The 15862-nt window shown below is 40.4% G+C and overlaps 1 protein-coding gene across 2 annotated transcripts in view; it reads right to left on the bottom strand.

Moving 5' to 3' along the window:
* LOC116053533 (inactive dipeptidyl peptidase 10-like) overlaps positions 1-7134 on the bottom strand; it is a 149557-nt gene extending 142423 nt beyond the window's left edge. Inside the window, exon 1 of one of the 2 annotated variants that reach the window (XR_004898013.1) lies at positions 6787-7134. Coding sequence is in view for 1 of the 2 variants with exons in the window: in XM_031304613.2 (XP_031160473.1) it covers positions 6787-6843 (57 nt within the window). In the remaining variant the exon portion in view is untranslated. The remainder of the gene's footprint in view (positions 1-6786) is intronic. The other variant, XM_031304613.2, reaches the window with a different exon arrangement.
* Between the last annotated feature and the right edge of the window lie 8728 nt (positions 7135-15862).

Raw genomic sequence — 15862 nt, 5'->3', positions numbered from 1 at the left:
TTCCAGCTGCCATTATCACGGGAACAGACCCTGTAGAGGCTACTACTTCCACAGATTTAAGATTATGTAAGTAACCCAACCACCTCGGGAAGTGGTTTGAAAAATCAAATTTCAGTCCGTCCTGAATGCTTTTTTTGCGATCTGATAGCTAGCCTATCCTCCTAAGACACATGAAGTGACTAAGTGTAAAAGGCTTTAAGTGTTTGATAGTGGATTTTCCTTCACTGCCTACCCTAGGCAGTGTTGAGAAACAGGTGACAAAACAACAAAAGCACCAAGCCAAACCTTCCTGCCAATTCTGCTGCGAGCACAAGGCAAACACCCACTGTTGCAAAACATGACATGTGCCTTTTATCTGCACGATTCCCCACAAGCAGATGCAGTTCAGCCCCAAACTGCTTTTATATCCTGGTGACATATTGCTATTGATAACAACATTCCTGCTGGGGAATCTAAGCAAAGTAAGATAATGGCTACCATTTAGTAACAACTGTGTGACAATCACGTGCTTAGCAGTACACAGGGGGACGAATGAGTCTCTTTCTTCGCTGTAAGTCTTGGCTTGAGCATCGGATAGTCCACTGGGAGAATATCACTTTCTAAAGCAAAGACCCACTGAATTGATATGTCTCTTCCTACACCAGTCTGTTTTCTTGGCTCATGACAAATGCACTTGTTGGTGATATGCGTCTTGGTCTGAGGAAATCCTTTTAATTTGAGCTTCTCTGTGAAGATGAACAATCTCACGACTGGGGGAAAAGAAAAAAAAATGAACCAGTGTACGTGTCCGATACATATTTAAAATGTCACTTCACCGTGAGCACTGTAAAAAATCTGGTTACCATTTATTTTACAGGTGTCTTCATTTTTTTAAGTAAATGACAGTTTGGAAAATATATGTTTTCACATTCCTGCCGTGAGTTAGAAGAGGAAATCAATACCACTGTTTATCAGCTTAACAGTGTGGTTCTAGATGTGAAAATCCAATTAATTTTCTCCATACGGATTATGATTACCTAACCTGACTCCGCCAGATGGATTGCTTCACATTTGCTCGGCATATCCGTCTGGGAACTTTCCGTTGGAGAACTTTTGGGAAGGGGCGAAAATACTGGTTAGCTGATTGGATAAACCATCTGTCTATCACCACCTATGTTGGTGATAGATGGGCCAAATCAACCAATCAGATCAATGAAATATCAAACATCTGCTGAAACCAGTCAGGAGAAGAGCAAAAACATCTTTTCCTCCGAGAAAAGCCTCCAGTGCCTCCATTTGCTCTTCTTTCAATGAAGGAATACTTTCTAATTCGGATAAAACCTGCGCGATAGCTACGCTCATCTCATCCATGGAAGTCACCATGTTGTTTAGACTGAACAGTCGCTTCTCGTTGCGTCACACCTAAACCCGCCTCAAAACCAACGCTGATTGGTCGGTCGTTTGGCGAACGGCTCCAAATTTTCTCTGTCTCAAGATGCCAGACTGATCTGCGAGTGGAAAACTGGAGCTCGCGAGATCAGCACGGTCTCACGAGGCTAATGATTACCAGCCATAATGTCTAAATCATCCAACATAGTTTAGTTTAGTTTATTTGTTTCACAGAACATAAAAACAAATTACATTGAAGAAATACAAAAATAAATGTAAGGGTGCGGTAGAAACCTGTTAACGGCTTATATAAAAACCACAACCAAAGGACATACACTAATGTAGATTTTAAGTGTTAGTGTGCAAAAAGATCAGAAAATGTAATAAAGTAGATGGACTGACCACGAGCTATGAGGTTGTGAAATGATGATTTAGGAAAAAAAAGAAAAAAGTTTTATTCGCAATGTCATGGAGAAATACTACACTACCCACAATCCTAAGCTTAACAGCAACGTCTCTGATTGGTGAAACTCGCTGTCGCTGTAGCGAGCTGCTACCACGTAGCAAGTCTTTTTTCGGGTTTTGAAAAATGTTTTTTTCTCTAGCTGAATCAAATGTTGTATGGTCGTGATTCATTTTGTAGCTGTTTTGCTTGGTTCCATGCTTAAAACTCAGCACGTACAGCAGTACATCATATCATATTTTACCTTTTTACAAAACAAACTGAATAATTTCCAAAATTAAGGGCTATTTTTTTCATAGGCATTCACATCATGAGAAAAAATCCTGTCAGAAAGGGGAATTATCTTACTATATTGAAAACAGTTTACTGTTTTAGTAAAACATTGCATAATGCAGGGTAATTGTGGAACAAAATGCTTCAGACAGATGGCAACCAAAAAGTAAGAAACTCGTGAATAGGGCTAACACTGTGTTCATTCTATTTAGATTGCTCAGAATGTGTCATTAGAAAAACTGTTAGTCTCAGATGACAAATTGTACCGCTCACATCCTCAGTTTAATGGAAAGACTGGAGGAGGCATGAAAATGAAAAAAGTGGACAGCCCCCAGCAATGCATGCACATTTATTTCTCTCTCAAAGCCCACAGGGGCAATATCACAATTGTCCTCATTTTCCATTTTCTGGAGCTGGTTTTAATGGCTACAGAATGAGCGATGTAATGAGACACACGCAGAGTGTAACATATAGCCAAGGTGATTGAAATGAATTTATGTTCCTCCGATAGAAGTTATCATTTCACACTATCAGTGGTGCTCTAGAAATAGCAATGTCAGTTGGTCGGTCGATTGGTCCATTAGTCTGTCATTCCAACACATCTCGAGTGACTTCTCAGCAGGGGTTAGATGCGTTGCCATTATATTCAGAACAGAGGAGGCTGATGCCATTGATTCACTGACTTCCCATCTACTGCCACAATACGTTGTCAACTCCCAACTCGTGACATGTGGCAGGACCACTTGCCGTCACTAAACTTAAATGCTCTGGCCACCCTTTTGGTTTGTTTTTTTAAGATGCAGGGTAGGGTCTAACCTCACGCACCAGACGGTTTGTTAAAACAGAACCATCCGAGAAGCCGTCATTGAAAACGATTGAAAAAAATCCCTGGCAGCTGATTGGATAAACCATCTGTCTATCACGTCTGCCGTTATTGTTTTGAACGAATAGTCGCGGCCGTCACACACACTCAAACCCCGCCCAGCAGCTCTTCGCCGGACGCTGATTGGTCTGGTCCGCTGCCGTCACGCACAAATGCTTTACCTGACGCCTGACAAGATAGATTTTACTGTGATGTGTGATCCCACAATTCTCGCGTGATCTCGGGATCTCGGGAGAATCCAGCTGCCGTACTAAACCAGGGTTAGGTTTAGGCAACACCGATACTTGGTTTGGTTTAGGAAAAGATCATGGTTTGGGTTAAAATAAGTATGTTTGTTACCTAACTTACGTATGTGATGTTAAGGACGTTATGTACTGTATTTCTATTACTATCTATTTTCAGTCTTTATGCTAAGATAAAATAACCGACTGCCGGAGTGGTATCAACCTAACTCTCAGCAAGAGACTGAACAAGAATATTTAACCAAAATGTTTGAAGGAGATTATTATCATGCACTACTATCATTTAACTCAAACTGACTACACTGTTGTTTAGTCCTATCCTTACCGTTTTCATCACATCTGCTACTTGCAGAGCACGCAGTCCAGATTATACAGTTTTTATTTCCCCCTTCATACTTTTGTGTATTCTGTATGCTCGTAACAGTTCAAGAACGTGAAACTCAGTTTAGTTTTCAGATCTTTGCACTGGGTTCCTGTATGTCAATCACTTGCGGTTAAGATGTTACTGTTGGATTACAAAACTCTAAATAGTTGAGGGTTACAGTGCATTTCAGATGTTCTGCTCCATCATAAACCAGCTATACCTCTCAGATTGTCTGTGCAGGTCTGCTTCCTGCCCCCAGAGTTAAAACTAAATATAGAAGCAGCATTCAGTTTCGATGCACCACATATTTGGAAGAAAACTTGAGGTATGCTCCACCTCACATTTCTTTCAAATCAAGACTTAACTTTTGTGTTTGGAGTATTCAGTCATAACTTAGGCTATGCTTTGGCTGTACTGTTTCATTCCATTTTGGCTTATATTCTTTTCTATTTCACTTAAATTTGTGTGTCTCTATGCGTCATTTCTATTGCCTTGTGTTTCTTTTATATCTTGTCTTATGGCATTATGTCTTCTGTAATGCACTTTGGGTTGCCTTGTTAAAAGGTGCTTGCCATGTGTAACATCTGTAACAAAGTAACACTAATGCTTTTGTAAAGTTTTTTTTTCGTACTTACATTGTTATCTAGTACAACGGATGCAGGTACAGAAAATCATAATCATCACCTTTATTTTATCTATCTTTATTACACAGTCTTTTTGAATACTTGATTCTGATTGGTCCATCATGGCATTCTACAATCTGTTTTTTTTTCTGTATAACAGACCGTTGCTAAGGATAACTGACCGTTGCCAATGACAAAATTCTGATAACAGACTCTGGTGGACCATTATCATTATCTGTGCTCATACGGAGCTCATACCGCTGATCAGCGGATCACAAAGGGAGAGAGAGGAAACAGGGATTGCAACAGCGCTAATGGCAACAGTGCAAACAGAGTATTAGTTAGTCCATGGTTAGCTCACTCACTGGGGGCGACCTTATCGGTGTGATGGGGGACCTAGCTTCCGCCTGGAAAGTCTGGCTCAACATTGGTAAAAGTTAACCGTCGTTTGTCTTTATTTATTTCTGAATCAGAACAGGGACCCATATCCCAGGAAAACACCATGGATGTTAAAGTGCTCATATTATGCTTTTTGGCTTTTTCCCCATTCCTTTATTGTGTTTTTTATATATATATATATCTTTTTGTGTACATTATAGGTTTACAAAGTGAAAAAGCCCAAAATCCCCCCAAAGGGACTTACCATCTCCAACAGAAAACACTGTTCACAAACTGCTCCAAACAGCTCTATTGTAGTCCAGTCTTTACTTCAGAGACAAACGTGGTCACTTTGGAACACACGTTATAATGCTCACCTAGCTGCTAGCAGGGCACGCCCTCATACTCTGCTTCTGACTGGCTAGTAGTCCTTATCTAGCAACTGCGCATGTGCGACTCCCAACAAAGATGGAACAGAAGTGAGATGTCTCACTCTGTAGCTAAAACAGAGAGCTCAACACACAGGGTGAAAAGAGGAGCTGCAGCAATGAGCAGTACAACAAAAATATGGTGTTTTCTGAAAATTAAACCATGTAAACCTATTCTGATATAACCTCTCAATACAATTATGAACCTGAAAATGAGCATAATATGAGCACTTTAACAAGTTTCCTGTAATTACTTTGAGATAACAAAAAAAAGATAACAGTGTTATGTTTTCTAAATAGACTCAAATTCACAAATTTCAAACTGAGCTATATGATGTATAACAACGTGAAACGTATTTCTTGGTTGACTCGGTCTTTAATTAAGGTACAAAATTCCGGTGTGTTTCTACAGTGACTTTATCAGTCCACAGTAGATTCCACTATTTGTCCCATTTTTGTGGGTGTAACAATGTTGTTCGGGAATAAAGATATTATCTTATCTTACATTATATGATATGTTGCTGGTATGCTATCACAGTGGTTCCCAAAGTGGGTTCTGGGAATCTTTTATGGATTTAAAATGACTTCAACTTTTTTGTCATTTCCCTCAGTCTTTATGACTGCAACGGAACGGCAAATCAGTGGAGCAAACGCTCTATTACTGGGGAAATATCGCCATTCATTCTGTGATCTCTACTCCATCATAGTATAAGAAAATGCTGTTTACGCCAAATTCATATGTGTATATTATTTAAATTAAAAATAGACAATGTTTGCCCCTTTTAAGGTTACAGGAGTGAAAATCGTCAACATTTGTTGTGTTATGTTTTTAAAATGATGAAGTAGTGGAAAAATTGTATACACAATAGGATGTAGGCTCTATGGGATGTTTTTTTTTTCCTTGGCCACTATCATGTTTTTCTCAAATGACACATTTTAAGCATTCTATCATCTCAAATAGCTTAAAAAGTAGTGCATAGTGCCCACTAGATTTGGGCTAAGCCCTGACTGTTTACAACATCTGGCTCCGCCCCTGATGCTGACACAGCTTAGACTGATGGTTAAGTCTGACAAAGAGCTGAGACAACTGCTGAGTCTGAGACGAACATTAAACCCCTATGGTGAACAGTGTTGTGCCACCCACAGCCTGAATGTTGCAGTTATGAAACAATGTCACTCATCCAAAAGTTTTCTACCCTCCCCGGACGCATCTATAGCTACCTTTACCAACCCTGCTGCCAGTATGTTTTTGCTTCCAGCAGTTTCACATAAATAAAGACGAAATAAATGCATGTAATATCAAGGTTAGGTATAAAATGTTAACATGTGCCCTTCCATATCTGTCGGTAGTATTCAAAATCCCATAAATCATTAAATCGAGGGATGCACTCAAGAGAGAGCGTCCTCCAACAGGAACACCGTTTGTCCTGCCTGCCTGCCTGCTAAATCATTCATCTCACACCGAGCTGCGCTAAAGGAACAAAACAACGCATCAGGTGTTCACACAGGCAGTTTTTGTATGTCACTAAATGACACAACATCCTCCACGTGCTTTAGTTGTGTTACTCGCAACTTATCCGAGCAGCCGCTAACTTTATTCGCCCACTGACTAAGAGATCAGGCTCTCATTAACAGAAGAAAGTTTCGCCTCAATCAGACAAACAGCTCCACTCGTGAAACGTGTATTATGTGGTAGGAAATTAGGCACAATCCCGTCGACAGGATACATGATGCAGTGGACAGCACAAGCAGCACCGGTCTTACCTTGTCCTCACTTGAGTAGCGCCGGGTGTGCTGCGCTGCTCCTGCGCTTTGGTTCATGTTTCAGCACCGTGGACAGCTCCGCTCGGGGAAGAAACAGCCAGTCAGTCCGCGGGGGTCGATAAACTGCCGCTCAGAGTAATCACAGAGACCGAACTGGCCGACTGGAACTAGTTTACTGGTCCGTGTAAAGCTGTTTACTGGTTCGCCGTCTTCTCCGTGACACGCATGGCTTCTCAGCCAATGATGCCTTGCGCGTAAAGACTTGCCCCGCTGATGCGCCAGCTGTGAGTGTTCATTCATCCGACAGTAAGGCTACAGCCAGATTAGCCCTCACCAACCCTAATAGAACATAACGGGCTGTGAACAATGTGGCTGCCGGACGCTGAAAATAAATATAAAAAGGTTTATAATCCATCCAAAAAAATGTTTTTTGTGTTTGTTTTTGATGAATCCTAAATCATTACTGGATAAGGGTTTCTTTCTACTGACCTAAAAGCTATTATATGACAACAGCTTGCTGCATGTAAAGGCTTCATGTTTATAGAGCTACTCAGTGCCTGAATTGGACCAAAAAAGTTGCCAGTATTCAGCAGTTGCATGACATAATCCTTGCATGTGTCTTGGATAGGAATGTAATGACACAGTCAACTCTCGATTCGGCACGATTCATGATTTTAAGTTCACGATACGATTTATTTTAAAGAATGAACTGCAGACAAATGACTGAAAAAGATTCCGTTATTTTTATAAAGTGTGCAAAACAGCTGTGCTCTTATCAACAGTGCAACTGAAAAAATGGACAAAAATGGAATAAAAAATGAATAGTTAGATTTTTTTTGAACAAAATCCCACATAAAATTAACTAAATAGATTGAAAAACATCTCCTTGAATAAATAAACTAAGAAGTAGTGACGTCTGAAGTCAGACAAATGAAATCAAAAGCAGTTGACACACCGGATTAAAAATTGCATTGCGATTAATCTATACACATTTACATCATTTAAACGATTCATGATGCATTGATACATCCCTAGTCTTGGATATATTTATATTTATGTGTATATCTTGTAGAGGTGACCCCGAATAGTCGACTATTCGACGATTCAATCTAAGGAGCCTGATTCGACTGCCAATCTCACAATCTAATCATCGTAGTGTCTAAAAATATGGTTATGAAACAGAGGATCATTCCATCAGGCTATATGGGGGTGCTGAATGTCTGATTGTACATAGAATTACTTGGTTTTTCCCACGAAATCATATATAGCATATGTTGGTATAATACCTAATAATAATACTGTTAGTACCAATTAGAAGTAAGGGTACTCATGTGGACAAAAATCCAGTACTGGTGAGTACTGGCCAGGGGCGGACTGGGACAAAAATTCTGCCCAGGTATCTTTGTCCCTTATCGGTCCAATTTCAGATGGGGACATTCTTTTCTTTATAATTGCAAAAACCAGGCTTACGTGAGATTATGGCACCAGCAGCATGAGGCGCACTTACAGGCTTTCATAATGAAATAATACACACACTGGAGCAATTCATAAAACCTTCAAATAAACTATCTTAGATTAGAATGGAATTGCTTGCATATTTAAAACATGATTACGTACTTAAACACCCAAAATACCAAAGTAGGAAGAGATAGCAGACCAGACGCAAGCTTTTATTTTGAAAAGTAGAAGCCCGACGGCAGCAGGCTCCAGACGGCAGCCATACAGTCTTATATAATTTTGTCAAACCGGTGTGAAACGCCAGTGTTGCCGAATTTTTTTAATCTTTTTTCCAGCGGCCCAAATCGGCCCAAGAGTTCATAGGACCTCCTGGCATTCGCCAGAACTGCCAGATTGCAAGTCCATCTATGGTACTGGCCCATTTCAGGCACTGCAAGCGTCTGTACATGGACACATGTCCTACACGTCTGCTGTTAGTTAGCCTTAACACTCCTTTTGTTTTACTTTGTTTTTATCAAACCCACCTTATTTTATTCAAAATTAGTATGGTCGTTATTGTAAGAAATGTGCTATTTTAATTAAGTGATTTTATTAGGCAGAATGCTTGATCAGTGTGTAAAGCATGTACACACATCACTTAAAGAAAATCATTTTGTTTTACTTTACAGACTAAATTTCCAAGAAATCCTAACAGAGACACATCATTAATAATACACAGAGACGTCCAAATGCATTTTCATGACACGGTTTGTGGTAAATGATTAAATCGAAGCATCAATGTGGATGTAGTCTCTCATAGCCAGACCTTCCTCCACAGTGCTGCCCAGGAGGGTCTGGTGAGCCCACACAGCATTCTGGGATAGGAGAAAAACGTGCTCTGGTTTATTGGCATTTTTTTAAACCAATCACAATCATCTTGGGCGATGCTAACCGCTGGACGGAGCAACGGTGCCTCTGCAAAATAGCCTCGGGAAGGAACTTGTTTTGGTGGAACATGTGTACGTTCCAAGGTAGTTTTAGTTGTGCAACAGAAAACTCAGATTGGACAGATAGTCTAGCTAGCTGTCTGGATTTACCCTGCAGAGATATGAGGAGCAGTTAACCATAGTCCTCATAAAGAAAAGAGGAAGGTGACGGACATCTGGCCGGAATGCGGCACCTGAACAATCCAGGAAGTGGAATGTCGTGGATATAGACTAATGTGGATGTTACTTGCCTGTAATACCTTGTTCTGTTACGTAAGGATGGTACAGTGGCTGTCAGCTGTCAACTATCCAACACCATGCAGCCAGAGTACCTCCACACTGCCTGGTGAATCTCTCCATCAATAAGTAAAGGCCTCCTCTTCTGTTAGCTTATCACAGAGCACTTTGAAGGCCACTGGCTTGCCTTCACTTGAAAGCATGTATCCAATTTTTCCGAGAGTGGGGGAAGCAACCTTTTGATGCATGAAAGGTGATCGGAAATGTGTCACTGTCCAGCAGTGGAACACCAAAATGTCACCAGGAAGTATTGTAGTGGGAAAAATTTATTTTAACATGATAAGTTTAATATTCTGCAAGATTCTCATATATTCTTAGTTGTGTTATAGACTTAGAGACTCAAAGGAAGAAGCAACTGGCATCATAAAACCTTGAGCCTAGGTGAAGCTATTATTTGTGAAAGCTATTTTCTGTTTTCAGAACTCCGTCTCTCCTTTTTTAGATAAGGGTGAAGAACGGCCATAACATTTTGAACTGTGTCTCCTGCTTTAAAAGGTGTTTAGGCTAAGTAGGGAGCAGGAACAGAGAGGAAAGGTTGTAAAGTCATTGTGACTGTTTATGGTGTTTTTCCATCTGCGTAGCTGCTAAACTTATCCTGGAGGGGGGTGGTTTAAGGGAGTTTTTACTATATAGATGTATGGTTTTCTAGCTGGGTCAGAAGACCCTTTCAGATGTGCCATGAGTACTTGTGAAACTGTTTTCTCTGCATTTGCAAATGTAAATAAATACTCAAAGACCAAACTTTGGTTTAATCCTCAAATCGTCCTTATTTGTTTCATCTGGTGTTTTTGATACGCACTCCTGCTGCTAACAAGAAAAACTTCCACTACAGTATGAGTCTGTACAGCGGCAGACGTTTAACAACATAGAACAAGGCTGATTGTGTGAGCTGCAAGGACTTCAGATGAAAATTAGCTGGCATGGCTAAATCTGGCACATTTACATGTTGGACTCTGTGCTCATGTCGATTCATGTGCGTTCTCCCTTTTTAAATAAAAGAAATCGAAACATTTTGAATGCTGTGCTGTTACAGAGAGAATTACAATCGGGTGTATAAAATGGTTAAGCAGTTTAAACGCTTCATGATGCACACTGAATGGGGAATGAAGAATAAAGCTGCAAGCTAACAAACAAAGCTGCCAGTGCAGGTTTTAAACTTGGCTTTGCAAATGTTTTGTGAGGAAGAAAATGCATTCAACACCTTTGTTAGACCTCAAGGAAACACACAATGTGTTTTGGCGACTGAATGTAAATATAACTTTTGTTTGATTTTCGCACATTTCCCCCTATAATAGAGTTGGACATGAAACATGACCCATGGCTACAAAAAGTTACTTTTTGGCCACCAAGTATCCCCAGTAGGTCTCTCTTGAGATTGAGATCGGAGAACGTAGCGTCCCTTTTAGCTCAATGATGCCAAAACAGCCCTGTTGTTTCTGTGAAAATCAAGACGTTGCAGTCCATAATCCGTTTATGAGTGGTACCTCCACAGCCAAAGTTTATCCATTTTGTTTACATTGGAAAATGCTGCGTAGTGATTGCCGATAAGGAGTTCTAAGTTGCTTTAAAGGTCCAACATGTGGGAATTTCTCCCATCGTTGAGATCATATATCGCAATCAACTCTCTCGTGCCACGCAATTCAAAGTACGTATTACAGCTACGGTAGCCTTCACGCTTCAAAAAGCCGGTCTCTTGCTCTTTTCAATATCCTTTTTCTTTTTCTGGGCGAAGAAGAAGAACACTCCTGTTCCTGAAATTTGGATTTTGAATACGTGTGGTCTTCCATGTTTCCTTCTTCAAACTTGCCGGGGCCGGGAAGCTACGATACCCATTAGCAGCATTAGCAGCACCTGTGAGTTTATCATGTGACAGCGAAAACGCTAAAGGCAGAGCAGTATGTCCTGTACGTCCCTTACCGGCTAATGTATTTCAAGATGGAGCATGAATATGGAGCGTCTACCCCAGTTCAGGTGAATGCAAATGTAAAATTTCAAGCCAATAGGAATACTTGGAATTGATGGTGGTGGTAAATATTCATGAAAAAGGACAAGTTTGTGAACGGGCGACACAGATTTTGAGAATGAACAACTAAAACCGTTACACACTGGACCTTTAATGTTGAGTTTGAATACACCATTGCTGATTACATGTATAATTTTCTACCTCGTCAAAACAAATAGTGCTAATGTGTTTTGAGTGTCGTGAGCTCTTCTCTCTGTGGCTCACTCATCACTCAATCTGTCCCACACTGGGTGTTGGATACTTACTTAGATACTCCCTTACCTCCCCTTTTCTTGTCTAAATAGTGGCTGCAGACACAGCCTATAAATCTGCCCGAAGGCCTTTCTCACAGCAGACAGTTAAGACTTTTATAAGGCAAGTCTTTATCATAGTTTAGCACAAATTTCAACAGAATTTCCAGGAAATCGGCAATAGAAATTGTGAGTGAATGTGCATTTCCATCCACATTATGCAAATAAAAGGAGTAGAATGTGTTGAGATGAACAACAGTCTAACCTCACTCTAAAGCAGAGAACGTGATGGAAACATGGCATTTGTGTTTGTTTCATCTATTAATTTGAGGGAGGTTACAGTGTCCTCATCTTTAGTTGCTCCTGTGGAGCAGAAGATTCTGTGGGCGTTCATGTACATCATGATTTATTCACTAACTCTGTTTCCATTGCACTTTGTCCTGTTATGCTTGTATTGATACACCACCCTTTTCACCTCAGCCAAACTTTTTTAATTGTCCTGGATTCAGGTTTTATGTGATAGTACACACTAAAACACTTGGATGGAAACACACCTATAGCAGGGAAATTACAGGCGTAACTAATATAACATTAAAGTGCTCATTTTATGCTTTTTGGCTTTTCCCTTTCCTTTATTGTGTTATATATCTTTTTGTGCATGTTATAGGGTTACAAAGTGAAAAAGCCCAAAGTCCACCCCAAAGGGACTTACCATCTCCAACAGAAAACACTGTTCACAAACTGCTCCAAACAGCTCTATTGTAGTCCAGCCTTTACTTCAGAGACAAACGTGGTCACTTTGGAACACACGTTATAATGATCACCTAGCTGCTAGCATGGCACGCCCTCATACTCTGCTTCTGACTGGCTAGTAGTCCTTACCTAGGTACTGTCAGGGCACTCCCTCATACTCTGCTTCTGACTGGCTAGTAGTCCTTACCTAGCTACTGTCAGGGCACGCCCTCATACTCTGCTTCTGACTGGCTAGTAGTCCTTACCTAGCTACTGTCAGGGCACGCCCTCATACTCTGCTTCTGACTGGCTAGTAGTCCTTACCTAGCTACTGTCAGGGCACGCCCTCATACTCTGCTTCTGACTGGCTAGTAGTCCTTACCTAGGTACTGAGCATGTGCGACTCCCAACAAAGATGGAACAGAAGTGAGAGGTCTCACTCTGTAGCTAAAACAGAGAGCTCAACACACAGGGTGAAAAGAGGAGCTGCAGCAATGTGCAGTACAACAAAAATAGTTTTTTTTTTAATTAAACCATGTAAACCTATTCTGATATAACCTCTAAATACAATTATGAACCTGAAAATGAGCATAACATCAGCACTTTAACGAAGGCTTGTTCTATTGTTCTATTTAAGTGTCACAGTAAGTCATGACGGTGAGCAATTGTGCACAAAACCAGGGCAGAATCTCTCTTCTCTTATCTGATAGCTTCTGCCTGCCTATTCGAAACAACCTCCATGCCTTGTCTGTAGGGCTGTGAATCTTCACTGGTCTCACGATTCAATTTGATTACGATTATCCTGTCAACGATTCGATATCCCGATGCATCCCAATGCATCAGCTCCTCAATATTATTATATATTGCTCCACATGGTTTTCATCAACAAATTCATGCAGATTAATGTGAACTCCAATTTCTATTGTATCTGCTCTTAAAAAATACACTTCCTGGATGTAGTGGAGTCTGAACACAGCAGACAACAGACAATAGGCAAAACAATAAATAAAAAAGCAGCCAGTGGAAAATGATCAAGTAACATCATTAGGCAATAATTGATTATGGTCTGTCACTCCAACGATGCAGAATCATCCAGGTCTGCATCACGATGCATCAATGCAATGATTAATTTCAGCGCCCCTACTTGTCTGTGAGCCACACTTCTGAGTTGGTGCTGAGCCATTACAGTTGCCCTGATTCAGTCGGTTTGGCCCTGATCTGTTTTTTATTTCCTCTGTTTTCTTTGGTTTTGCACAGGTGTACCCAAGTGAAGTACAAAACTAAATCAACCTGTACAAAATGTGTCAAATAAAATGGGAAGCAAAGAGCAGCTCTCATAGATGCAGATGTTCCACGACAAAAATCCAAACTTGCGGGTGACTTGGACGTGATAATCACCAAACTCACCAGTCAGTCAGCAGACAGTTTCCGGTAGACACAATTTATTAATATCCCATATGCACTGCTCTGCACTGTGCAAGTAATGCCTTTAGTGTGTCTTTTGCAGTGTACCAACAAAGCATCTTCATTTAAGATGTGTGCAAACGTTCGTAGTTAGTTCGTAACATTTGTATGTTCATTTGTCACTCTTTTCGTCAGAGTTGTAACCACATTTTTACTTTCAAGGTTCAAGCAGTGGTGGAAGAAGTATTCAGATCCTTTACTTAAGTACCTTTACTAGTACCACACTGTAAAAATACTCTGTTACAAGTAAAAGTCCTGCTTTGAAAATGCTACTTAAGTAAAAGTATGATCAGAAAAATGTACTTTTTTAATCAGCTAATCATTTCAGCTGGACTTGTACGCAGTTATATTGTTTGATAGTTTCATTTATAATGAAACATCATATTTTATAAAATACATGTGTTTTGTCCTATTTTTGAAGTAACTAGTAACTAAAGCTGTCAGATGAATGTAGTGGAGTAAAAAGTACAATGTTTCTCTCTGAGATGTAGCGGAGTAGAAGTAGAAAATGGAATGAAAAGAAAAGACTCAAGTAAAGTACAAGTACCTCAAATGTGTACTAAAGTACAGTACTTGAGTAAATGTACTTAGTTACATTCCACCACTGGATTCAAGTTATATCCAATCCAGTCTCATGGCAGTTTTATAAAGAATGTTAAGCTCGATTGAATCTATTCATTTGTGCACATGGACGCTCCGAACAATTTTCAAACTCATGGATTTCAATTTGAAGTATATTTCGTGCCTGCGCCATGTTTCTTTCTCGTTTTTCTATCCAACCTTATATTACAGTCGACGGACTATGAACAACACTGGACAACAGGATGAAGAATATTGATTAAGTGTTGTGTTTTTTTAGTTTGGACTGGGTATTGACTTGATTTTAAGGAAAATGAGAAGCTGCCTTCCCCATCATACATCCAATCTGTTAGAAGGGATCTTCTGCTATAGCAGATATGCTTACAGAAAAAAGCTCTCCATCCATACAGTAAGCTGATTCTGTGCATTCAGTCCTGCCACACTGCCCACATGGGTGCCAAGTGTACTAATCCCTGTGACTTTTATAATCCGTGGTCCGCGGATAATGCGCCTGATTACGTAACAAAGATTTGTTTTTCTTCAAAACCTGTTCTTATTTTAGTCCCTTCTAGCCTCTATTTTTGCTTCGTTTGATTGAGGTATATTAATACACTCGGCTTATATTTCATCCTTTTAATACACCAGATGAAGTCTAAATTTGTGTTTAACACATTAATGCAGGTTGACTAAATGATGCTGATGATGTTCCACTAGAGTGACAGTACACCACAACTCTACTCAGAAATTCCTTTTAAATCGGCTTCATCTATTCCTCTATGTGCTATACTGCTCTCATTCATACGCAGCATGTGTATTTCTTTACGGTAGGATGATGGATCCCTCTTTGATCCACATGACTGAATCATTCCCTGCTGATGCAGCCAGGAGCTTGTGCGCGAGGGCCGTGGTCAGAGAGCAGTCCGAACCTGACCTCCTAATGTCTTAACGTGTCCATCAGTCTGCCGGCCAGAGTGATGTGGCGTCTCTCTACTTTCCTTCATTCCTCTATGCAGGAAATAGAAGAGCGGTCTTCACGTCTCCTTCCATCATCACTCATCTTTTCATCTATTCCCCCGAGAGAGTCTGCATGTTTATTTGTATGTTCTAAAACTTCACAGCTTATTTTTCATTCTCGTTTCAGTCCCTAGTTGAGGGGGGAAAAAAAAGCTATTTACACACACACACACGCCTGATATGTTACACTTGAGCCAGCCAGCTCGACAGCTGCTCACAGTCATTAAATAAATCTCTACCTCCACTCCCCACAATGCCAGACAGCGTTATTTGTGTCCGACGCTTTCATTAGCAGGGACCACAACAACTGATGT

Source organism: Sander lucioperca, chromosome 8 (genome assembly GCF_008315115.2).
Source record: "Sander lucioperca isolate FBNREF2018 chromosome 8, SLUC_FBN_1.2, whole genome shotgun sequence".
Taxonomy (NCBI): Eukaryota; Metazoa; Chordata; class Actinopteri; order Perciformes; family Percidae; genus Sander; species Sander lucioperca.
This window is presented reverse-complemented; position numbering and strand designations above follow the sequence as displayed.